The 26,133-nt window shown below is 40.2% G+C and overlaps 1 protein-coding gene across 4 annotated transcripts in view; it reads right to left on the minus strand.

Moving 5' to 3' along the window:
* Window positions 1-26,133, minus strand: part of AFF2 (ALF transcription elongation factor 2) — a 479,304-nt gene that overhangs the window by 147,565 nt on the left and 305,606 nt on the right. For all 4 annotated transcript variants that reach the window (XM_081043310.1, XM_081043308.1, XM_081043309.1 and 1 more), the window contains 2 exons: window positions 925-961; window positions 624-657 (listed from right to left, as the gene is read on the minus strand). In XM_081043310.1, coding sequence (XP_080899436.1) covers window positions 624-657; window positions 925-961 — 71 coding nt within the window. The remainder of the gene's footprint in view (window positions 1-623; window positions 658-924; window positions 962-26,133) is intronic.

A 26,133-nucleotide genomic window follows, 5' to 3' on the forward strand; every position in this document is an offset into this window, starting at 1 on the left:
AATTGTTAATCTGCGGAAATTGGTTTCTCCATATCCCTCCTTCGGTTAACATGAATAAAAAATGAAGACAGTGGTGAGTGAATTGCAGGGCCCCCGGTTTCTGAACTTCAACGTAGTGTCATGTAATCTCTTATTCCATCTCTTCCTGGCTGCCCTTGTTTGTCTTTAATATACAGCCATCAGATGATCTGCAAACAGTGAGGTCTCCGTCTGACTGGCCATAGCAATCTTCTCAACATTCTCAAAATTTCATGTCCAATCACGGTGGCTTAGACGTGTCCTTTCTCCATCCTAGTCAGTGGTGGCTGACTATCTCACATAATGATGTCTGTGGCTGAAGTTACACAATGCTCAAAGAACTAGTCAAGAATCATACCGGTTTTCGCATCTTAGGTATTGACCCAGACCGTGTCTACATCATTAGACAATCTAATGATGATCTCATTCATTTTTCCTGTTACTCGCTTATCGTGGGAAATCTTGTTCTCCCCTCAAGGTTCATGTTTCCAAGAGCAGGAGAGAGAACAAGAGTTGCTTAGCACCGAGGCACCATTTCTCTGCCCAATGCTCCCGAAGAAGCCTGTTTTGGAAACCCAAGTACTCACGATCTGAGTGACACTGACTTTGTAGAAGCTCTGCTGGTTGGGTCGCTCCACTCTAAAAAGAAAGGGTGCACACAATTACTATCCACATTGTCTACTGTCGAATGGTTATTCTGAATTAAAGTGATCTTTCAGTTATGCTTTTTGACAGCATCCTGCCATTAATACACAGATGCCACAAGGAACAGATTGGATGTATCACCATACGACCTTTCGTTATTGTTATTTTATGTTTCAATATTATTAGGTGGGAAAGAGAAGAGGGAAAGGGAGGAGAGGATATGAACATTTGCGCTAAGAAGAATTTTTAAAAACTACCTACTTTGTAAGGTGAATCCTGGAGTCAGATGTTGGGATTCCTATAAAGAACACACAAAATACAATGATTAGTTAAATGAATCAAAGGGAACAAAAGGCATATCTGGGCATATCTGTTATTGTTGAAGATATAACTTGACTAATGTTTGTAAATAGGAAACCACTGTGAACAATTCCATTAATTAGGCTTCTGTCTGTAGCTCTCTTTGAAGGATAAACATTTGCTCACTAAACCTGCTGTAATATGAGCATAACTGCCATTTTCTCATAATTATGTCAGACTGGTATCTATTTGGAAATCTGTGCAACATGGGAACAAATGACCCCCATGTGTCAAATTCAAGTGTATAATTTCTCACTTAGTAGGCAATGATGCCTCTAAGGAAATAAAGGGGACTTGGTTCAAACAAACAAATAATAATGGTTTTTGTAGAAGTGTAAACAAGACCATAATTAGAGTTGCTCAGTTGTGCCATTTTATAGGAACAACTCCAATTTTCTATTTTAACTGCAACACATACCCAATAGATGGATGTCATTTTCACAAGAAAAGCATTCTTAAAACTTCATAACAAATTTGGTGGAGTAGAGGAAGCAATTTGAAAGATGCTAGCGGAGCACATTCTTTAAAAGGATTTGGGAGTCACCCTATACACAATTCATTCACTGTTTGGAGAAATCAGGATTTGCACACAACAGCCCGTCTGGGAGCGTGGCACACTTCTGTGGATCCTGACAAACTTGTAGGCAGTAGCAATACAGAGCTGTACGGATGTGCACAGTACTGCGTGGACGGAAAAGAAACTATTGGCTGCAAAGCAAACGTTCCAAAACTGGAGACAATGAATTCGAGGAAATACAAGACTTGGTTATACCAGTCATTGCTGCAAGCCATCTACCTTTAAGCCTAATCTTGCCACCCTACGGAGTAAAAGTAGGATCACAGCATAACTGATATTCAAAAGAAGTGAGGAAGAATGGTAACATTGGGTTTTAATCAAAAGTGAACTTTTCAGCTTGTTTAGTATGATTCTGTTGCCCAAGAGAGTTTGCGTCTGGCAGGTCCGCTACTCCAGAAGACCACCAGAAAGTCCACATGCGATGGAAAAGGCCTCCCCACTAAAGTGCTGTCACAAATTCCAGGCGAGGCTCACAGGCTTCTGTATCCTCACTGGTAGAGAATGGACTTCTGACAAAGAACACCAACAAACATGGCCATTTGATTCCCACCCCTTAGTGAAGCAGAGCGGGCGAGGGAGTGGAGACACTTCTGGAGGCACAGCCACTGGGAACACTGAGACACGAAAACGACAGCACAAGGGGCCAAAGAAAATGACACAGAACAGTCAGAACTTCAAAAGCACAATAGTCTACTGCCATTGAATAGAGAAGGAGGCATTCTTAACCATATGAATAGCTCCTGAGGGCACAATTACTGCATAGTGTAATATTACAGCATAGTACAATAATTGATACTCCTAATAATGTCTCAGTTATCAAGAAAGACTAAAGCATGTGCAGTATAATTTTTATAAGAAGTCAGGAAAATAGTAATTACATTTCAAAATGATTCTTATGACATGATTTCTATGGAAGGAAAACCTCTGGTCATCTAAGAATTTCAATTATCCAGAACACCTCATTTCCCAGAGTGCCATAAAAAAATGAGTGGTGAACCATTTATATGTCCTTAAATGTATACCGAAATTTCTACCTGTTATGTTTTTAAAGGGATTTCATTACATTTGCAGAGGGCAAGTTCGGCCTTTATGAATCAAATGACAAGTTCCAAAGTCAAATAAACCAAGTATCTGATTAGAGAGTGAAACATGCAGACAGCACTTTGTACTGGTCCCAGAAACCTGGACTGAAAATTTCTAACCTATGTCCAAGTATTCTGGACTTTTTAGACCCAAACAATCAGGCCAGTGGGGCATGAAAAAAACTGGAGGGTTACATTATTTACTAAATTTGAGTCACTGGTGTTACATATTCTTGACACAGTTGTGAATGTTAAGCTGGGTAAGACTTTAAAATCAGAGTTCCAAACAAAGGAAACACTTTGGGATATTACCCAATACTCTCCATACACCTACCCAACCCCAATTAGAAATAGCTTGGTTTTGGAAAGCATACGCGTTGTTCATGCAATACCTGTTGATGCACAGAATATAAACTTTCAAAAACTGCCTGACTGTGATCTGTGTATCTCTTTCATAAGTATATCATGTAGGAAATTTTCATATAGAATGTAATAATACCAAATTGTTTTCACAAACTTATGGGAGGCTATTTTAAATAACAAACAGCCTCGATGATAATCTTCTCATCAGAGGCTCCTATACAATCTAGATTCCAGAGCAGAGGGCAGCAAACTTTTCTGTAAAGCGCCAGCTAGTAAATATGTGAGGCTTTATAGGGCATAGAGCCTCTGTCACAACAATGCGATTCTGCCGTTGTAGCGTGAAAGCAGTCATAGATAATATGTAAATGAATTAGTGTGACGAGATTCCAAGAAAGCTTCATTATGGACACTAAAATTTGAAATTCATATCACTCATACTTATACTGTTTTGTATCACTCATATTACTCATAATATTCATATCCGTTTTCTTCTGAATTTTTTACGTATTTAAAAATCTAAAAACCAGTTTGCTGCAGTTTCCCAACCTCTGTCTAGAGGATGTTTACTTCCATGAAGCTTTTACTGAACTGCCCCAGAGGGCATTATTAGCTCCCTCAATTCTGCTTAGCAATGTACTCCCTTCCTTGGAGTTTTTCCATTCTCTACGAGAAAATGTGGCATTTTCAATTTGAGATGGATAAGTCAACTTAAGCTGAGAATGTTCAACTACATGTGTTTTTATAAGTTTACAGAATCGTAGATTACTTGACCTGAAAAAAATCCATTGGGATTATATAGTACACACACACACACACACACACACACACACACACACACACACACTACATATGGGGAAACTGAGGCTCAGAAGAACTTGAACAGGACCACATAGCCAGCAAATGGCAGAGGCAGGATTAACAGCAGCCAGGTTCGCAGCTCCTAAGATAGCGCCCTTTCTGCTGGGCAAGCTCTGCCATGAATGTAAAAAAATGGATGAATGCTTTCTGAGAAGGTGGTGTCACCTAGTTCGGGTGCAAGCACTGAGGAAAGGGCCATCATTCTGGTTACATGTATTACTGGAGATACCCATGTTTTGGAAGATGGAATTTTAACTGCAGCATCTTTAAATGTCTGTGATTAAAAAAAATAAAATTCCAGAACACCTGGATCTAAAGACTGGTTCCTTCATGTATTCGCTGGGTAATTCTGAGCAGATTACTTTATATCTCAGTTTCCTCCTCTGTCAACCAGGGATAGGCAAATTACCAAATTCTTTTGGTTATAGTGATGATTGAATTATTTACTATGTTAAGTGTTTCGAAGGAGGCAAGGCACATCACGACATTCTATGTCTTGTTGCTGTTATTATTGTTATTTAAAATGTCCTTTTCTTTCAAACCAACATTTTGGCAGGGATCAGGCAAAACGAAGGAGTGGGTGTGTGGCCATCCTAGTTTCACCATTTTATCCAGCTTGCTTCTACCTTTATCATAGGGTTGGTGGTAGCACAGAGAGATAATTGTCAGAAAATGCAAATCATGACTGATTCCAAATTGTACACTAACTATAAAAGCCCAGTTAAACAAGCAGTTCTATTGTATACTTGTAAATGTCAAAATTGTGACTTGCACAAATTATAAATCACAGAACACAGCTGAAAACACTGCAATTGTTGTACAAATGTTGGATTCAATGTCTGAAACGGATGGATGGATCCCTTGGCTGGGATGGTAGGGAGAAGGATACCAGGCCCGGGGCGAACTAAGGAGGGAGAGTGGGGATACAGGAAGGGATGACACACACTGGCACAGGGACAGAGACCCCTTTCAAAGGTGGGAAGGGATAAACACAGTTTAGGCCAATGTTATTGTCAAAATCATGATCCTTTGAAATCCCTTGGCTGGCATTCAAGGCTTTTCACAGATGTGTACTTATCTGCCCAAGGTTCATCTCTCTCTACTCCCCATCACACAAACTCTGATCAAACTCGGGACCTCATATCAACGTTGACCATAACACGATCCCTCATGTCGCCATGACTTTGGCCATCCTGTTCTTCTGCATGGAGTTTTCTTCTCGTGGGCCCTTCTCCACCTGTCAAAGTCGTCACGTGGACTCCTCCTGACATGAGGTGGACTCCAAATGCTGCCACCTCTGTGAGCACCTCCTCAATGCTCCAGAGCATGTTACATACTTCTATGAGCCTTTTGTTCTCTGTGAAGATACGTCTTACATTGCTTTGTTGCGTAGCTGATAACATATAGAAGGTTATTCTTCATCTCTAACTGTAAGCCTATTGTATGTCCTTTGTAAGTGGTTTCTGAATAGATGGATGGATGGTTAATTGGAAGGAAGGAAGGAAGACGTTACTTTTTCTTCTTTTGAGGGGTGTTATTAAAATAGCCATATCTACTTAGGCATTTTAAAAAACTGATGGTGAGAAAAAATTCTTATTGGGTGTAGATGAGGACAAACCAGATTAAACATTTGACAATAGGACTGTAGAAGAAAAAGTTTTGGCAGTATGATGTGTTGGTGTGTAAAGATCTGTCTGCTTGTGAGCAAGGACAGGAAGGTGACATAAAAAATGAAAATTGATCCATTAGGGTTTTTTTTTTTTTAATTTTCAAAAAATTCAGATGCTGTTCCATCATCTATTTGGTCTTTCTTAAGGGATATGTTCATTCCTCTCTCCGATTCATCAGCTCTGGGTACAGTAACTGGCACGGTGGCAATGCTCTAGGTAGTATGATAATGCATGCCAATGTCTGAGTGCACATTCTCCTAAAGACCTCTTTCAGTGAAAATGATACTTATGTTGACATCTCAAGGAGGAAGAAGGCATCTAGATTTTATGGCACTACAAGACCAAGGCCATTTTTAATTTTCAGAATCCGATTGGAAGATTGGCATAACTGAAATAAGATAGAGGAAAATGGAGGAAGGGAGACAACTGACCTGTCCTGGGATGGAAAATGTGTACTGCTCAGAGTTTCCAGGAGTATGCATGGCAGTGAGAGGAGTAGGCCAGGAATGGGTCATCTCCTGATGAGGAAAAACAAAGTAACTTTATTTGGGGGCACTTAGAAAATGAAACACCTTTTCGACAGTACACATAATAGGCCCTTTATAGTGCTGAAGCCTATCTGCAACCAAAGGACCATCCAGCATCCAGTTGGCCATTGCCAGTGACAGGAAGCTCATTCCTGCTTGCAGCAGCCTGTCCCATGTTGAGACTGCTTGATCAGATTATCCTTCCGAGTTGTGAGCTAAACCCGTCTCCCGGGAGCTCCTGCCTCTGGATCATACTTTGGAGCTTCACAGGACACATCTCCTCTTCTTTCGCATGACAAGCCTTCAGCTGTTTGAAAGACAGCAATTCTATTCCCTGGTGTTGTCTTTTCTCCAAGCTGAGACAGTCGCATGGCTTATTCATTTGTTGGGAATGTTCAACTTGTCTTCTAATGCCGGAGTTCTGCATTCTGTCACTATCTCAGGTGCTCCCAGGAGGAACTCCTGGTTGCCTCGGGCTCTTCTATCTCACGGTATCCTGTTTTAGGTGTGATCTGCCAGCTCAGAGGAGGGCAGCACTGTCACCAGCCATGTTCTGGGTACTTTGATACTCATTTCTCTTGACATAGCCTAACAGTTAATGAGAAGATTACACACATGCTGTTGATTTTTCCATGCGAAGAAGAGGCGGCTGAAGAGTATTCTTTGTCATTTGTAGAGAAGGTTACTGTGTGATTGGGAGCTCTGTTCCACCCAGCCATACACACTGTGTGTTTGTGAGTTCAAGTCTCAATTCAGGAAAAGCCCCTCAGGCTCTCTCCCACTCTGTTATCAGCAGGTGCACCTTCTCAGTTCTTTCAAACACTTAGTTTGAAAGGAGGTGCTGTTGAAATTGTGCTTGAGTCTCAGGGCTCGTGGCCAACACGCATTACCTGAAGAGTAAGGATAATTAAATCACACGCTCAACATCCCAGCACCAGAGAGATGACAGAGTTTGTGAAGCAGGACGACGCCAGCATGTGTTTGGATTCATCAAACATTTTGGTATATAAACATTAAACATAAAATCAGTGTAATGATGGAAGTACAGGAGAGCTTTGGGGAGGGGTAGAGGGCATAAAAGTCTATGAAAGGCCTTTTTAATGAGTCAGTTACATAATACTTTGCTTCAATCTTTCTGGGTAACATAATTAGTCATTTCAAAGGTAATATTAATAAGAACTCTCAGGTAGCACTAAAACATGTTTTTTTTTTTTTTCCCCTTCTATAATTACCCGGTTCAAAAAGAGTCTTTGATGTACAATGAGCTGTAATGCAAGGAGATACTTCAGAGACTCATTCTCAGTGGCACCAGTGAAGCAGAATTTGTAAGTCTGATTCAGCCTCGCGCTGACACAGATTGGAGTTACCTGGCCCTATTGCAAAGGAGGCTGTGTTACACATATTAAAAATGCATACAAGATTTCGAGAGGATGCTTAACCTACTTACCAGAATACTTCCAAGTGTTTTTGAGTTGTGCATTTCGATGCAGTTGACAAATACCATTTATGCATTTCATCAAAATGGGCCCAACGGAACTCTATGTGACAACAGTTTAGAGCTGAATTCCAATTACTCCGTGTCTTAAAAATACTCAATGATTTCTTTTAAATTTCAGATCCACCCCTCCCACCCTCCCGGTTAAGGCTGGTCTTCTCCAAAGTTACTCACATCATTTAAAAGATCCTATTTAGCCAGTTGACCAAGGGGCAGTAAACACCAGCCTGGGATAGGAATGTTGTCTCTTTCCAGCAACTACGGAGTAGGCCTAGCTCAATGAGAGGCTTAGTTATATCCCTTTTCACCGCTGGCTTTCGAGGTGTGTCTCTCGATTGACTGAAAGCTGTTTCAGACACCTGGTGGATGAACTCACTTCTCAAAGCTGTACCTTCTCCCCCAGGTCTTCTGTATTTACTCTGGCAGAATCCGATTAGCTTGAATTACCATCAGAGTACACTGACCTGCTGGCCAGTCCACACGGAACTGCATACACGTTTGCATTTTCAATTACAAATTGATTCTCTGTATTTGAAAACGTGAGATTTCATGAAACAGCAAGCTTATTCCGTGGTACCATCGATGCATTTGATTAAGAAAAGGAGGATGTGGTTGAAAGGAATCCGATTTCCTGAAAGGATATCTTCATCAAGGAATGTTAGAGCAAACTCTTTTATGTCTTGAAATAAGTTAGACCTGTAAAGCATGGAAAGCTCACAGCAGATTTTCCCTTGTTATCCTTTTCATTCACACTTGAAGGATATTAACCTATTTTTATGTTTTTGCTATTTCCCGAGATAAGAATACCCATGCACCCTTATCCAACTATACTAATCCTTTAGCTGTCCATCAGGTAGGGATGAGCACCTGCTCCGAAGTGTTGCCATAGTTTCTATAGCCGGCTTTAGCGCTGAGCACCTGTACTCAACATCAATCATCTCTTTTCCATTAATAACTATACATACACGTGCGCACGCCCTTGGTCTGAAACTCCACCTCTGGGCTCCTTTGGTCCTCCCCAAAAGAAGAACAAAGCAGGAATCCACATCCCCACCAGGCAGTCAAGGTATAGTAGGCTTGAAGATATGGGGTCACTTGCACACAGCCTTACACTTTAGTCACAAGTGAATGCCGGTGACCGGTTCCAAAGTACACATTCTTTCTGCTACCTCATATGGGCCTCCCCTTTGTAAGGTTGACTGACGTGGTTAATGAAGAAAGGCCTAAGTAAGTAATGATGTTTTATTTTTCAGTATTTGACAAAGAATAGGTTTCACAATCAATAGAGCATTCTACATAATTTGTAACAATTGGGGCAGGCTCCTGCATTAATGTGATCATAGTGAAACTCAGGAAAATCAGAAAAAGCCCATTTTCCACCAACGATTATTTCCCAGCCATATTATTCATACTTTGGCTCATGGCTACGCCTTTAGTGAATTCAAAACAATTTGTGAGTAGTAGCTCTTTGCCTGACTGAGAGACAAAAACTGGGTACCCCTCATGCTGAGGGGCAGAACACACTCTGAACTCCATAATATGCTCATCTCAAATGCGTCCCATACTCATGTAACACAGAGGTGTCTGAATGGTTTTATTTTTCACGTAACTAGTATGTTTTCCCAAACCTTGTCTTTTTCAGCTTTGTATCTCCAGTGCCTAGTACATAGTAATTGGTTAATATTAGATATTATTAGGCTCTGAAGTTTCTGTGTGTGAAATAATAATAATAATAATAATAATAATAATAATAATAATACCAAGATTTACCAAGTGATTACAGTGAGCCAGGCACTTATTTCCATACTCCGTCTTTTTGTACCACAGACTAAAGAGGCAGGGATTAGCATTTTACGCATTTGACAGATGACGAAATAGACACGAAAAGGTGAAGTGACTCGTTCAAGGCCACAGTTAACAAATGGCAGAGTCTCTTTCGTGGATTTCATGCATTTTGTTCTACTAACCTGTATTGCCCAGCCATGATATACCAGTCACTGAGATCTAGAAAGGATAAAAGGTCAAGTTCCTTCCCATGGAGAACTCACTCTGCCTGACATGATATGCTAACCACTTCAAGAGGGCGATATGCCAAGGTGTCAGGGAGGAGTTCTTTGTGCGAGGCATTTGGGAAAGGCTTCACGGTGGAGGTGGGAGAAGCGGTGCGTGTACATGTACGTGTGTGTTACTCCTTTCAGAAGCTAACATTATACCCGACACACATGTTCAAATCATGTATGTTTAGGTTCAATAACATGTCATAACATAAATATAGATGGCGCCAAAAAAAGTATACACGTTGTAAGAGAGGAAAAAAACTGTATTAAAATAGTAACGCTCAATATATACCGAGAACAAAAGATGAGTACAAGTCACATTTGACTTCTGCAATGACAATTCAACTTCAAAAAGTAATACATAGATAACATCTCTTAAAACATGTGTCAACATTTTTTTGGCACCTCTGGTATTAAGGTCCTTACTTCAAAGAATTCAAAGAGAAAAGATGATTATAGCGATTTTTCAAATAAACATCTTAATGAATATAAATGGTGATAGTATCCCACATATTTCATTGCTATTGCTGTTGCTGTTGTTAGAGTCAGAGGGATTCCCCAAAGACCCCTGGACTACGAATAAAGAGCACTTAACTCATGTCTGAGTTCTGCCAAAGGCTACCTGAGTGATCCCGGTCAAGTTGCTTGCCCTCTCTGAGCCTCAGTTTTCCTACCTGTAGTATGTGGGCTTTGGTTCAAATGGCCTCTAGAGGTTCCCCCACCTGTCAATCTTGATAATCTCTGCTTCTACCTCTTCTGCCTACCTCTGCAGGTGTACCACAGGAGAAAGTGAGCTATTGCGTCTGCAAAGACTTTGGAAACTGTATAGCGTGGGATACATACAAAACTCGTGACTACAAGTCCCCCGGGTGCATGGTCAACATTGCCAGCAGGAGCCTGCGTGCATCTGTTTGGCCAACACACACTTTCGGTTCTGTCCAGGGCTCACGATGACAGGGGCTCAGTACCTTTCTCCTTTCTGTCTGCTGTAATGCCAAGAATGTAATAACTGCAATTTCGGAAGTATTTACAAATCCCTGTGATTAAGAATAATAAGTGGGGGCAGCTGAGTGGTTTTAAAATACAAATATGATTGGATGGAAGGAGAATACAACCCACACAATCAGGTTGGGGTTTATTTTCACGGAGACTTAGACTTAAAGGACTCCCCAGTCATGGTAACTGACCTTGGTGTCTGACTTCCTTTGGGGGAGGAGGTTACTTTTCTTTTCCTTTATGTTTTCTTCCAGGAAATATACTCCCAAATAGTACTGTAATAGGAAAGTAAATATGCACAGTGGGCATTCTTACATGCCACCATGGCCTAAGCATGCAGAAACGTCAGCACTCTCCCTTCTCCAAAACGAATTCCAACCAGAAAATATTGAGTCCACTTGCCCCATTTATGCAAATAAGGTGTGCTCATTAGACAGTCAAATCTGCTTCTTTAGCTAAAGGGCCCTTCCTCCTCCAGAGCAAAACCACGTGTGTGGGGGGGGGGCGGAGGAGACATATTAAGAACTTACCAGAAAATCAAACTTGTTTGAATAAATGATTTAGAAACTTTGTATCCATGGACCCTCTCTGAAGAGCCAGAAATAGGGGTGGGGGGAGGAATTAGGCAGTGGGGCTGCCAGGGAATAAGGGACAACAATCCTTGGGGTTCCCAGCAAGGGTTGTCCAGGGCCTCGGACCTCAGGAGAGCAGCAGTCAAATCATTCCTCAGCCCTCCACCCGCCATGGATTGTTAACTGGCCTGTAGGAAGCTCTGCTCCTCCCTGATAGGAGAGGGAAGCCAGGCAGGGGTATTAGCTCTGTTATCTGTAGCAGCAATGTGGCTGTTAAACAGGAAACAGACAACAGAAGCTGGAGCAGGACTTGAGCCCAGCAGTCAACTTCGCTGGCTGTGGTCTGCGCTGGCTGCCACTCCCAGTGTGGCATACTAGAATGCAGCCACACTGCTCTGCAGCCCCTGCAGAAGTGTCCAGCTGTCTGCTTCTCCTGGTAGGCCTCCCTTAGACAGGCTCTGGTATTGAGCCCTTTGGCCAGGGTCCGGAAGCTTGGGTGCTCCATATGAAATTCCCCATACAAGCAAGCAGGGCACATGGGAAGAGCTACTGGTCTCTTTCTCCCTTCCAAGCCCTCCCAGGAGAGACATTGTGTTTCCCAGAACATGTTGCCCTAAAGATGCTCATACAAAACGTGCTATCTACTTTGAGCTCTGGGGCCTTTTTTAACCCTGGCCAGACCACAGTCTAGAACACTGACACCACTTGGGAATGAGATCCTAGTGAGTTGACTGGGAAATTGCCATGGACATTATATATCTTGGCTTCAGCAAGACATTTACCAAGCCTGACATATAAGCCTCTTACAGCTAAGAATGGAGATGTGTGAGGTGCAATATCAAGCACTAACTTGAATTTACAGTACAGTTGAATAAGCTTACATAAATTGCTGAGTAAACAGGTGAACCCAGAAGGCAGTCTCTACAGGCATGCCATAGGGCTCTGTCATTTGTAATCCTTCCTTGTTTACCCATTTTAATAACAATAACAATAATAATAATACCTTAGTTGTTACTGGGCTCTTTGATTGAAGGGAATGCTTTCAGAAACACTAACTTGTTCAATCAGTAACTGAAGAATATATAGAATGTCTGCTTATCAAAAGTGCAGGTGACACTAAACTGTATGTCATCAAAATTAAGAAAGGCCTTCCCAAACTGGCCTGAAGCCAAGAAGATGAATTTTAACAGAGGTCCATGAAACCTACAATTAAGTTCCACAAACCAAGTGTAAAATGGCAGACTGAGGAAGAACACCTGAGTTAGATGTAATTCATGGGCTAAAAAAACACTAGGATTTCCGTTAACCCCCAAGTAAATCTGAGGGGCTTTGGCAACCAAAAGAACTGAGGCCACCTCAGGAGATATTAAGGTAAACATGATGCTCAGAATGTGGAAGACAATAGTTGATTGCACAACAGTGCATTGTGTGGGACACACCGCATCTAAAACACTGTGGCATTCTGGATGCCCCATTTCAGCAGAGGCATTGGAATACTGAATTCTCTTAAATGGAACGGCTACTAACTGGAAGAGCTTGGAAATCTCAGTACATGGGACTAGGAAGTACAAATTAGTAGTTACAAAATAATCATGGGGATGTGAAATATAGCATGGGAATATACAGTTAATAATATCGGAAAAAGTATGTATAGTGTCAGATGGATACTAGACTTATTGGGGGGATCACTTCATAAATTACATAAACGCCTAACCACTATGCTGTATAGCTGAAACTAATATAAAATAACATTAAAGATATATATATATATATATATATATATATATGTACGTACACATATACGTACATAATATATATATATATATACATATATATAGTCAAGGAACGTAAATTACAATATAGATAATATAGTCAATGGCATTGTAATAACTATGTACGATGTCAGATGGGGTTATCACCTTGTGAGGAGTGTAAATGTCTAATCACTTGTTGGGGTTATCACTTTGTGAGGGGTGTAAATGTCTAATCACTATGTTGCTTTATACACCTGAAACTAATAATAAGAAAATAAGTCACTATATTTTTAAGAAGAACAGGAAAAGTTTAGCTACAGAAAAGGGAGACTGCGGGAAGGTCTGAGAGGTGCATTCAAATACTGGAAGGGCTCTCAAATGGTAGTGATCTAGGACATGCTTTGTGGACCAAGAGGTTGGGACTCACCCTAGACTCTTGGTTAAGGGTGGGACCAATTGATGAGGGGACCGATTTTAGCTCACACTCAGAAAGAAGTTCAATCATGTGAGCCTTCCAACCATGGAGCTTACTGCTTTTGAAGGCAGTGAGCAGATAGCCCGTGCCTAAGGTACCAGAAAAGGGATTCCTAGAAAGGTGGGGGAGGGGGAGTAGTGGACCAACTGCACCGCCTATCCTAATCATATGATCATATACTTTATGTCTATAAAGTCAATGATATTTATGAGAAGATGCAAAAATAAATGTGGAGCAGCGAGTTTTGGGTTTTTCTTTTTTACTTGACATATAAACATGGCTAACCAAATTGGCTAAGGAAATTGACCATACTCCCAGGGACAATGGGAGGAGTCTGCTCTCACAGTGAGACAGCTAACAGCCCAATTTGCCTGATTGTTTGCTCAGCTCTTGGAAAGGCCAACAACAGTGGAAGCATAGACTTTCCTGGGCTTGATCACTAACACTCCTGCCAACCTGCTCTCGTGGTCAAAACCCTATTCTGTTCAATTAAATGAATATTCTTCTATTTGGAATGCTCTTAAGACAGTCTCCTGAGTTTGCATCTCTGATATCTATGCAAGTGCTGGTAGGGAAAAAGTATAAAATCAACTGTTACATTACATACAACTTCCCAACAATGGGCCAACACAAAATGCAATCTGCCACACTCAAAAAAAAAAAAAGGCAAAATCTTTTCAAAGTGTCGAACACTAAGTTATGATTTCATCGACATGGTATAAAAACCATGGCCATGTTTCTTCAAATAAATAATTGACTGCTTTATTCAAAACTCTGTAGTACTGGCAGTTGTTTCAGGGGATCTGGAGATTTTCTCCATTGGTCCCAAGATTTTACATGCAAAACGTCCAGCTCACACTGGCTGCCTTTATCCTGGCAGCCCCCAAACCGAGGGTCCACTTTAAAAGAGCCTAATTCTAATTTACAACCAAGGGAGTATGGTGATCAGTGACTCTGCAGCTTCACCATGTGCTCATTCCGTCAATCAATCCATTTTGTTGCCATTTCCAGATGCAATCAATTCCATCTCATCCACTGAATAAGAATGGGGGTGTGTATGGCCATGTATGGCCATGGGGGTATGTAAGGCCTAGCCATGCAACTTCTTCTGAACGAGTTACTCCTCACGCACCCTCTACTCAGACTCTACAATGAAACATCTCCATAGGCAGCAACAGGGAGACAGATCACCATAGCAACATACTGGGCAGAATTCAACCAGACCCACTGAGTTCTGCACACATTCAGCAGCACCAATCTGAGGCCAAAGCCCATCTTACTAATGGGGTTTGACTCCCCAACAGATGATTCCCTTGTACATTTCAATCCTTATCAGGACAGTTGTCTCAATTACTCAATCCAATCGGAACAGAAGACTGGTTACCCCACTAGGCAACGTTCTTAGAGCGAAATCACCTTCTTTGGGGAAAGCAAAATTAGCACAAGTTCAAAGGTAAGAAATATAAGAACTGGCCATTGATGTTTCACAAAGATCAGGAACAAAAAGGGAACCTCCGTAGAGGGCTTCTGCTCAGTGGTCCAGTTCAGGCACCAGAAGATTCTGAGGTTTCCCAAAGGTCATTTCTTATTTTTCTAACCCATGAACTTGTTTCCTTCCTTCAAAATGCATTTTGACACCGTTACTCTTTTCAAAAATGATTTTAACTTTGCTGTTGAGATTTGAGCTCTTCTGTTTCAAATTATTTTGACATCAACTCTATCCAAATGACCATTATTTAAAATACACTGACTTGAAACAATTCCCCAGGCTTTCATAATATTATAGCCATGTTTTGTTTTGTTTTTCTTTCAGAGCCACTTTATTGGATGAAATGACATGTTATATCCTCATAGCATGACATATTTCTTTACGGTTCACCTTCAATTACTCCTTTAGCTCCAGGTCAGCTAAACCAAATTAATAAAACTTGCACACCTTCATTGGCTTCTACCTTAGTACCATTTTTTACTGATCTACATTTAATTTCATTACTTCAAAAACATTTACTGAGTGTCTACTCTCCTCAAGACATCTAAGAGCTGGGTGGCTGGACCAGGTTCGGGCACAGAGTGAGGCTAGGTTCTAGGTAGCTAGAGTATTCGTAATTAGAGTGGGTGTAAGATAATGACCATCACTAGTTATCATTGAAAAGTAGAACTAAAATACACCTGCCAGAGTTGTTTTTTTCTTGTTTTAAGTAACATGCAATTTGTTATCCTGTTCCAGAAATTACCAAAGGGATTTATCGATCTCACACTGCTGGACAGATACACAGCGTACATGCAGCCACACAGCAGTCATTTAGAAAGCCAGCTTATGCTGTAAGTGAAAGGCACTAGAGAATGACAACTCCAGGCTAAGGGAGGCAGCACGATACATTTCTGGCAATCTCCAGTCTAAGCCTTTTCAAAGACTTACACAAGGCGTTAGTATGCCATTTCTAAGGGCTGCTGTAGCTTGTCTAACATGATAGCTTTCATGTAGTTTACACTTATCACATTAAGAAAAATGGTAATGAGGAGTTCATGGCAACTTCTTTGAGAAGGAACAAAGGTTCAACTGCTGAGGAAAAAAGAAGTAATATCTATTTTCATGGAAAGAGGCCTCCAGTGAACAACTTGGCTGTAACTTTGTTCTCTCATTATTTCTGAGCTCGGTAAAAATAAGGCCACTAATACAGCTGAAACTCTGGCCAATATGATTTGCATGGACTTGTCTTTCTCCGAAACAGCTATTTCAGCCTTACAATCACACAATCACAGCACCAGGGGGACGAAAGATAACTGGTTTGTCCCAGTCCTGTCACATTAACTAACAAATCGATCACAAGATGTCAATCTAACTACTGAACACCAGTCCCGCTCCAACACAAATAAAAATAAACCAACAGAGGCATCAAACTCTTTGCAGTAGCCCGAATTTAACAAAATCAAAGCCACAACTAAGCCCCAGTGAAACTGATTCAGAAAGTCCCCTCTAAATATTCTGTTTTTTTAAAAATTAAATTTATTTGGGTGGCAATGGTTAGTAAAATTACATAGGTTTCAAGTGTACAATTCTGTAATACATCATCTATATATCACATTGTGTGTTCACCACCCAGAGTCAGTTCTCCTTCCATCACCATATACTTGACCCCTTTTACCAACTCTTCTACCATCTCTTTCCCCCTTATCCTCTGGTAACCAGTAAACTGTTGTCTGTGTCTATGAGTTTTTGTTTCTTTATTTGTTTGCCTGCAAATATTCTATGCCCCCAAGAGGCGGAGTATTCCTGAATGACTAGACAGTTGCTCTCTCTCCAGATTAGTTTTTTTTTCCTGCAATTACTTCAAATAATGGGAAATAAATAGCTTATTTATTCCATACCAAGAGTAGCAAAGGATTGGCACAAGTGAGAGCCACAGGTTTTTCTAAAAGGATGTCTGACTAGTGGAGTAAGAGAACATTCTCAACTCAATATAAACGCTCTAGGGGGCAGGTGGTGTGGTTATAAAGCTTCAATCCTGTGTTAAAATCAGCAAGGCAGCTCCTTGTCTACCTTGGTGAAAACAGCTGCTTGCCAAACAGTGTACGCTAGGAATAACTACTGAGAGTACACATCTATGGAAATCCTATCATGGAGATACTATATACTAAATATTTGCTAAACAGAAATTCAATCCGATTCTTGTATTTCACCACCTGGCTTTTTTTTCTTTGTTTTAATAAAAAGGTAATAATTGCACTTGGAGTCTATTATTAAAGTGTCTTTTATTAAGTTTCCCATTGACATCTTTGAGGCACCCATACCTGTACTCTAAAGCATTTGCTCATCCCGAGAAAGGGATGTCTTCCAGCTGCTCCCCACCCAAAGCTTCCCTAATAATCCTGTGGGAATCCAGTACCCATGGATGTCTAGAAATCCTCTTTAAACCCACATCTGTTTTTAGCCTATGCCATCTCTTGGGGTAACCACGTCGGTACACTTACTCCCTGTTATAAATTTAGTAAAGCACCAAAGAGAAGATTCACAGAGAACAATAACAAAGCTTTCCTGGAAAGGTTCTAGTAAGCAAACAGGCTGGAGGTAAACAGCACCCGGTGAACTCTCTCCCATAAACCTGCCTCCCTCAGGCCTGGGCTTCTGATTTGTAAATCTTGTCCAAAAGTCAATTGTCACGTAGTGGTTTTATACTAGACTCTAGTCACATCTTTCCTCGAATGCCGCAGCACACTGCCCCTCCCGTCACTGGCTGTTGCTCATCTAGTCTCTCCTTCATTTGCTTTGAAAAGGAAAGGAAATGTGCAAAGTCATTTTTAAAAATCCTGGTCAGCAGTTTGTGAGCTACCCACAGAGACCGTTATACAGCTGACAGAAATCAACATGGCAGGCTCTCTGGGCTAATTAAACAAATGTGACATTTTGAAAAGCTGCAAAGTGCCTCATGAACCACGGAGTGGTCAAAACTGAACAAGGAAAAGAAAGCCTTCCCCTGTATTAAACACATGAAAGGGGCTTGCGTTTTTAATAATTAAGCAAACCGTTGCAGGAGCAATTTAAACTTCCCAGCTGAACCAGACTGGGAGTCTTTGAAGGGTTGAAACACAAGATTCAAAGTCACACTTCGAAAATATTTGGAATGGCTAAGCAACAATAAGACTCCCAATAAAATCCAATGGAAGCTTGCATGTACTTAAGGGTTAGAATTCACTGATTGTTTCATTTATGTGACCGTATTTTACCCACTCGAGAGTCCAGGAAAGCAGTTTTTCTGATTCTCATTTCACAGATCAAATTACTGGAGTCTCCAAGAAGAGCACCCACTGGCCAAAGTCATGCGGGCAGATCAAGGACTTCAACTACCACCATGCTTCATAAAGAAGGGCTCAGTACAGGGAACACTGCCCAACACTTAGCAGGAACCAGGCTTTCTGTACACCAGTCATATTTCATTTGGGTGGTTTTAGGGGCTACTTTCTCATCAGTTTGAAACCACGGCCCTTACTAAGGCCACTTTCTTAATTCATTGCCATGTGTATGTGTCACACAACCAGAATGGCAAATCAAAGAAAATAAGCCCACCTCTAAAGAGAGGGCTAGATTTATTAAATGTACCGTGTCACCACAATACAGTCCAATGAATGGCTGTTCACAGGACTCAGGCCATTTAAAGGTTAATAATCCAGGCCTCAGGTGTCTTGTGATCCTAGGAGATCAAGGCCTGGGTGCGTACCCTTTCCCCCCAGGAAGTACTGGTTATCTCAGATATCTGGAGCTGTCCAAGTGCTACATGTGCTCCTTCCTTAAATGATGCGTCTTAGAGGGTAGGAAAGGGAAAGTGAAAGAGAGGGAGGGAAGGATAGGAATCAAGTTCTAGGTTTTTAAAGTATCTTTTTTTTTTTTCCTAGAAAGGACCCTTCCAGGGTCTCATGTACACTGTCCTTCTCAAAGCCTGAGGATGAAGGCATGACCACTCCTAGGGCACTCAGGGAAAGGCGTGACCACTCTTAGGGCACCCAAGGCCAGGAGTGGAGGTGGGCACATCCCTGCACTGCCCACCAAGCCAGGTGTATGTGTCTTAAATTTCTCTCCTCTTCTCTCCTTTGTGGGAACATTCACTTTATCAGTTTCAACCTACTTGGCCTGATTTTTCAGTTCTTTTTTTATCTAGTAGGTGCACTGCTCAGAGCTACAGTAGCATTTGACCAATATACTCTGCAGAAGCCTCTGGATGGAAATAAATTATTCAGATATACTCTAAACATGGTCAAGAGTACATAGTCAAGAACATAAAACTATATTTGGTTTTATTTAATGATAAGGCTCAGAATGAAGACCTATGAGTAGAGCGGATCTTAAGAGATAAACTAGAGGCAATTCTGCTCACTAGAACTTTGCACAATGATGGAAATATTGTATTTTGTACTGTTCAATGACTGTCACTGGCAACATGTGGCTACTGCACACTTGAAATGTGCCCAGTGGACTGAGGAACTGAACTTTATTAAAGTTTAATTAATTTAAAATGAAATAAGCAGCCACATGTGGCTATTGTTACTGTATTGGACAGTGCAAACTAGCCCACACTTTAATTTTACAGATGGCAAACCTGAAGCACACAATGGTTAAGGGACTAGCTGAGGGTCACAAAACAAGGTAGCGGAAGGGAAGGGATTGGTTTTGAGACTCCCTGCATGCCCAGACCAGTGTCACTGACATACTGCTTTTTCCTTAATCACAGTTTTTCCAAAGGCCGGTGCTGTGTGTCCTTTGCTCTGTAACAGACCAGGCTCTGACAATATGGGGGCGGAGCTTCCAGATCAGACAACCACTCACTTTTGTATCAAAAGTGCTGAGTGTGCAATGCTGTGTTGGGGGTTCCTGGGTTAAACAACAGGAAAGAGGCCGCGATATTTGAGGGTAGACAAGTTCCTCGGGTTTCTTCCTGTCCCAACAGGTCCTGAGAAGATGGAAGCGAACTGAATACAAAACTATCCGAGGCCCAGACAGCAAGGATGTCTTAGTCTGCCTTTGTTTCGATGGGCCTTAGTTCTTTCTTTTGTGATGTGCCAATTTCTAATTAACATGTTGCAGGGGGAGAACCAAATGAGTCTGTGCATGTAGCATGGTCATCCCAGGAAAGGAGGACTGTGGGGGAATGCTCTGCTTTGACACAACCTTTGCTGCAACACTGAGAGTGTTTCATGGAAACAACACACAGGCTTTCAGCCACAAAAAAATTCTAGAAAGCTCACTGGAAAGGAAGGAACACATCTCGTGGAAGCTTTGTTCTTGTGACCACAATGATAATAAGCAGAGTGAATAGGACCAAATCAGCCCCTTTAACATTAGTTGAGAGATTCGAATGGTTTCTCCTCTCTGCAAGTATAGTAGCATATGGGGCCCCAGTTTTGCCTTTAATCAATGCCTTGTTTAAAGAAATAATGCCAACATTATTGTCCTTTGAGGAGCAATATTAAAAATAGGCTAGTGCAGTGATATTAAATAATAATTGGCAATGGAAAAACAGCACAAAAAGTGGTGCTAAATATATTATTTGGAGAAATAAGAAATGTACTCATTACAATGCCTAATATTTGTACAACTATTCTACTCGCTAAACACTATTATCTGCTTATTAACTTACAATATCTTCATGGAAAAACAAATCATTGTTTTACCATGGTTGGAAATACCACTGTAAGTTCAATTTCATTCACCATTCCTCTACAAATTTAAGTCATGCAACAAATACAGTGCACCTACTCTATGCACTTTTTATACACCTACACTTGTCATCTGTGTGTGTGTGTGTGTGTGTGTGTGTGTGTGTGTGTGTGTGTGTGTGTGTGTTCTGGGTTAGGACAAAGGGCCAGAGAGATGAGTCTGACACAGACTCTGCTTTCAGGCAGCACCCCCTAACATACTGAGGTGACAAGTGTAGGTGTACAAAAAGCACTAAGGGGACCCAGAAGGAGAGAAATTCATTTCATTCGAATAGTATTAGGGCGTCAGAGAAGATGTGATCTCTGTGTTGGCTCCTACATGGATGAACAGTTGTCCAGGCAGGTAAGAATTGATGGGGTTCCAGGAAGAAGGAGGAGACAACACAAAGAGGCAGGGTGGGACCAGGGGGAGGATGGCATATTTGAGGAAGGGAAAGAAGTCTCTGAGAGGACAGAGAAAAGGACATATGGCAGGGAAAAGTGGAAAGACATAAAGTAGGCACAAGAGACGGTATACAGGAAAGGCCTTGACTGCTAAGATAAGGATTTTGGAGTTTATCCTCCAGGTGCTGGGGAAACACAGTACCTCTGCTTGGATATCTTTGCTGACAGAGACCTCACCTCCTTTCCATCCTTAGATCCACCAGTTAGAACGCTGGGGGTGGGGGGAAGGATTTCATATTTATTGAGTGTTCCAAACACTATTCTAGGGGCTTCACATACATCAGCTCACTCAATCCTCCCACTAATCCAGAAAATTAGGCAGCATTATCCCGACTGTGTAAAGGAGATCCAGGATGGTTAAGTTCCTCAAGAACGTTCAGCAGGTGAGAAGAGCCAAGCTCTACTTCCTTAACGAGGATGTCTCCCTAGAACATTCTTCCTTTTATTGCTCAAATACTTATTCCCCTGTAATTGCTCCTCAGGGGTTCAGTTCCACCCTTTGAGGGCTTCTAGCCTAAATCCAGCTTCTGAGCCTTACTTCTAAGTCGTGTGGGAAGTCATGGTCTGCTCCCTCTTCTAGTTCAGTTTTCTTCTGCTTGGCCTTTCTCTTCAGCCACTCTGATTTTAAATCTACTCACAATCCTGCCTATTCTTTGCTAAATGCATTTCAGTTCAGCAGCATCCCTCTTAAAAATTTTTTATGAAAGTAATGTAAATTATAGAAATGGAGAAAATTTAGCAAAGGAAAAAACAACATCCATAATCCTGTCACTCTAATAAAATAAGAACTATTATTCCAGAGTATTTTTCTTTAGGTTCTCTTTTATTCGTATTTTTACAAAGCTATAAAAATTAAGTACATAAATTGCTATATTCTGGTTATTTGGCTTAACATTATAAAATTTGTGTGTTTTTTTCCATGTCACTACATCATACTCAAAGCCATGTTTTGATGGCCAATTATTTTTTTGAATGTATATATCAGAATTTACTTAACTATTCCCCTATTGTTGGATATATAGTAGCATTTTTTGCTATTACAAAAAAGTGTTGTAATGGATAACTTTGTTCATATAGTTTTTTTAGGGGTTTGGATTTCCCCTAAAATGTAACGATAGATTATCAATGTCTCTCTAAAAACAGAGTGGCCAACCGAAATAGATAGACAATAAGTTTGTATGGAATGGAAAGGGAACTAGAACAGCTAAACCAGTTTAGGAAAAAAAGTTGGAAGATTCACATTATTTTATTTTAAGACATACTATAAACGTACAGTATTCAAGCCATTATGGTATTGGTGAAAGGTCAGGGACGTGGACCAATGAAATAAACTACAGAGTGCAGAAACAAACTCACATCAATAAGGTCAATCTACATTTTTCACAAAAATGCAAAATCAATTCCAATGACAAAGGTAGTCTTTGCAGCAAATGGCCCAAGAACACAATGAACACAATAAGCTTCATCCTACACCTCACACCATATGCCACAATGAATTCAAAACAGATCAAAGACCTAAATGTAAAACATGAAACTATGAAACTCTTAGAACAAAACATGAGAGAAAATTTTTATGACTTTGGGTTAGATAACAAATTCATAAGACTTGACACTTTTAATCACACTTTGGTCACACGTTTGTCACAATCCATAAAAGAAAAAAAATGATAATTTTGACTTCATCAAATTAAGAACTTTTCGTACTTAGAAAAACACCATCAAGGAAATGAAAAGACAAGCCACAATCTGAGAGAAAACATTTGCAAATCACATAACTGACCAAAGACATATATCCAGAATATATAAAGAACTCTCAAAATTCAACAATAAGGTAACAACCTGATTTTTAAAATGGGCAAAAGATTTCAACAAACACTTCATCAAAGAAGATATACAGAATGCAATATATAGATGATGTCTTATAGAATTGTATGCTTGAAACCTATATAATTTTACTAACCAATGTCACCTCAATAAATTTAATTTAAAAAGAAGATATACAAAAATTAAAATAAGCATATAAGATGCTTATTATCAGCAGTAATTTGGAAAATGCAATTTAAAACCACAATAATACACCATAACAAATCTATTAGAAAGGCTGAAATTAAAAAAAAAATAGCAATAAGATCAAGTGTTGGCAAGGATGCTGAACAACTTAATCTTTCTTTTTTTTTAAATTTATTTATTGGGGTGACAATTGTTAATGAAATTACATAATTTCAGGTGTACAATTATGTAATACATCATCTCTAAATCCCATTGTGTGTTCACACCTAGAGTCAGTTCTCCTTCCATCACCATATATTTGATCCCCCTTACCCTCATCTCCCTCCCCCCAACCACCTTACCCTCTGGTAACCACTAAACTATTGTCTGTGTCTATGAGTTTTTGTTTCTCATTTGTTTGTCTTGTTTTTGGTTTACATACCACATATCAGTGAAATCATAGGGTTCTCTGCTTTTTCTGTCCAACTTATTTCGCTTACCATTATACTCTCAAGATCCTTCCATGATGTCACAAATGTTCCTATATCATCTTTCCTTAATGCCAAATAGTATTCCCTTGTGTATATATACCACAACTTCTTTATCCATTCATCTATCGAAGGACATTTTGGTTGTTTCCATGTCTTGGCCACCATAAACAAAGCTGCAAGGAACATTGGAGCACACGTGTCTTTATGGATAAATGTTTTCAGATTTTTGGGGTAGATACCCAGGAGAGCGATTGCTGGGTCATATAGTAATTCTATTTGTAATTTTTTGAGGAACCTCCACACTGCCTTCCATAACGGCTGCACCAGTCTGCATTCCCACCAACAGTGTAACTTGATCTTTCATATATTGCTGGTGTGAATGAAAAAATGGTACAACCACTCTGGAAAACAATTCAACATTTTTAAAAATAAAGTTAAATATATACTAACCATATGACCTAGCAACCCCACTCCTAGATATATACCCAAGAAAAATCAAAACATATGTGCACACAAAAATTGGTACACAATTATGAATAACAACATCATTCACAATCACCCCAAACTACAAATAACCCGATGTCCTTCAGTGGGTGACTGGATCAACAAGTTGTGGTACATCCACGTAATGGAATGTTACTCAGGAATAGAAAGAATGAATAATCGATACATGTAACATCCTGAGTGAATTTCAAAGGCATATGCTGAGTGAAAGAATCACTGTGGAAAGATTACATACTATATGATTTTTATATAATTTTCTGGAATAGGCAACACTGTAGGGATAAAGAACAGATCAGTGTTTGCTAGAGGTTGGGGCATAGACAGGAGAGTCTGACTGTAAAAGAGTCATCTGAGGAAATTTTTGGGGGGATATTAGAATTGTTTTATATTCTATTAAAGGTGGTGATTATAGGAATCTCTGCATATGTTAAATCTCATAGGCCTGTAACTAAGATGGGTGCACTTTACTGAATATATATATATATATATATATATATATATATATATATATATATATATATATATATATATATATATATTAATGTGCTGGCCAGAAATCAATACCACATGCCAAATGTGGTCTGAGTCTAACAGAGCAGAGGAAAGCTATCCCCTTATCAGTTCTAGATCAGAGGTTAGCAAACTACTGCTCACAGGCCAAATCTGGCCCACTGCCTGTTTTTGTCAATAAAGTTTTATTGGAACACAGTCACAAGCATTCTTTTACACATTATCCACAAATGCTTTCATGCTAAAACAAAGTTGAGTAGCTGAGACAGAGACCATATGGCCTAAAAAACCAAATATATTTACAATCTGGCTCTTTAAAAGTTTGTAGATCCCTGATCTAGATATTTGTGTTCTATTGATACAGTTTGGGGACGTGATGTATGTTTCCATTCATTTTTTTTTCTTGTCTGCTGCAAACATTAGTGGACTCAAGTGCATTATCATATAGTTGTACTCCTATGAAACTTCATTTTATTAGATTTGGTCCATCTGGTAAGCTGTTTTCCTGATTTTGACAGGTGGTATTAGCAATCTCCCCTAGATTCATTGTTATCCATTGGCCCAGGGGCTGAGCCCTGCAGTAATCACGTAAAACCTTAAAACCCACTCCTTTGGGACAAAATCCAGGGTTATTCTGAAAGACCACTGTAGCAGCTGCTTGAGGACTGAGTTGGGTGAAACAAACAAATAAACAAACAAATGAACAAACAAAGAAATCTACTCCTTCAGCCCTATTTCCTCATGGTGAAAAGAAGATGGTTAACAGTGTGGATTCTGAAGCCAGACAGCCTGGGTTGAGATCTTGGCTCTGCCACACCAGCTGTTGAACTTGGAAAGTTACTCAAGCTCAAAGTATTTCCATTTCATTATCTGTTATCAGGGGGATGATAATAGTACTTGCTTCCTGGCATTGGTATGCTGATTATATAAGTTACTATATGAGAAATCCTTAGAACAGCGTCAGGTACGAAAAAACTGCTATGCAATTATTTAGTACTATTAGAGTGTACATTCAATTCAGGCCAACCTGAGTTCCAGTCCTGTTTCATCTACTTAGTAGCTGCATGATGATATGATCTGAGGCAACTTATTCAACCTCTCTGAGGCCTCCAGTATTCCCTGCCCCATTAGGTAATGGCCTCTGGGTAATGAGCTAAGCACTGCTGGAGACAATTACACAATCTACAGACTGAAACCAGTATAAATTTCATGTCTTCCATGTGACCTGGATCATTCGTATCAACTCATGATCTTACTGTATTCCTGAGATAGTCCCCTCTCTTCCTTTCAATGACTATTTCAAACCTTCTCCAATCTCTTAGAACCTCGTAAGTTTCCCGACTGCCTCCTACAGGAGACAGGCTGAAAATTAAAAATTCTCCCATACTTTTATTATTTTTTGTTTTTAATCTTTAAAACATCTGAAAATAATATTGTTGTATGGTGTGAGGTGAGGATCCAAGATTAACTTAGGGAGAATAGAAATGCATGTGATGTTGTCTTCCTATCCGAGAATGGTATGCATTTCCATTTGTTT

The sequence above is a fragment of the Rhinolophus hipposideros genome, assembly GCF_964194185.1.
Source record: "Rhinolophus hipposideros genome assembly, chromosome: X".
Lineage (NCBI taxonomy): Eukaryota > Metazoa > Chordata > Mammalia > Chiroptera > Rhinolophidae > Rhinolophus > Rhinolophus hipposideros.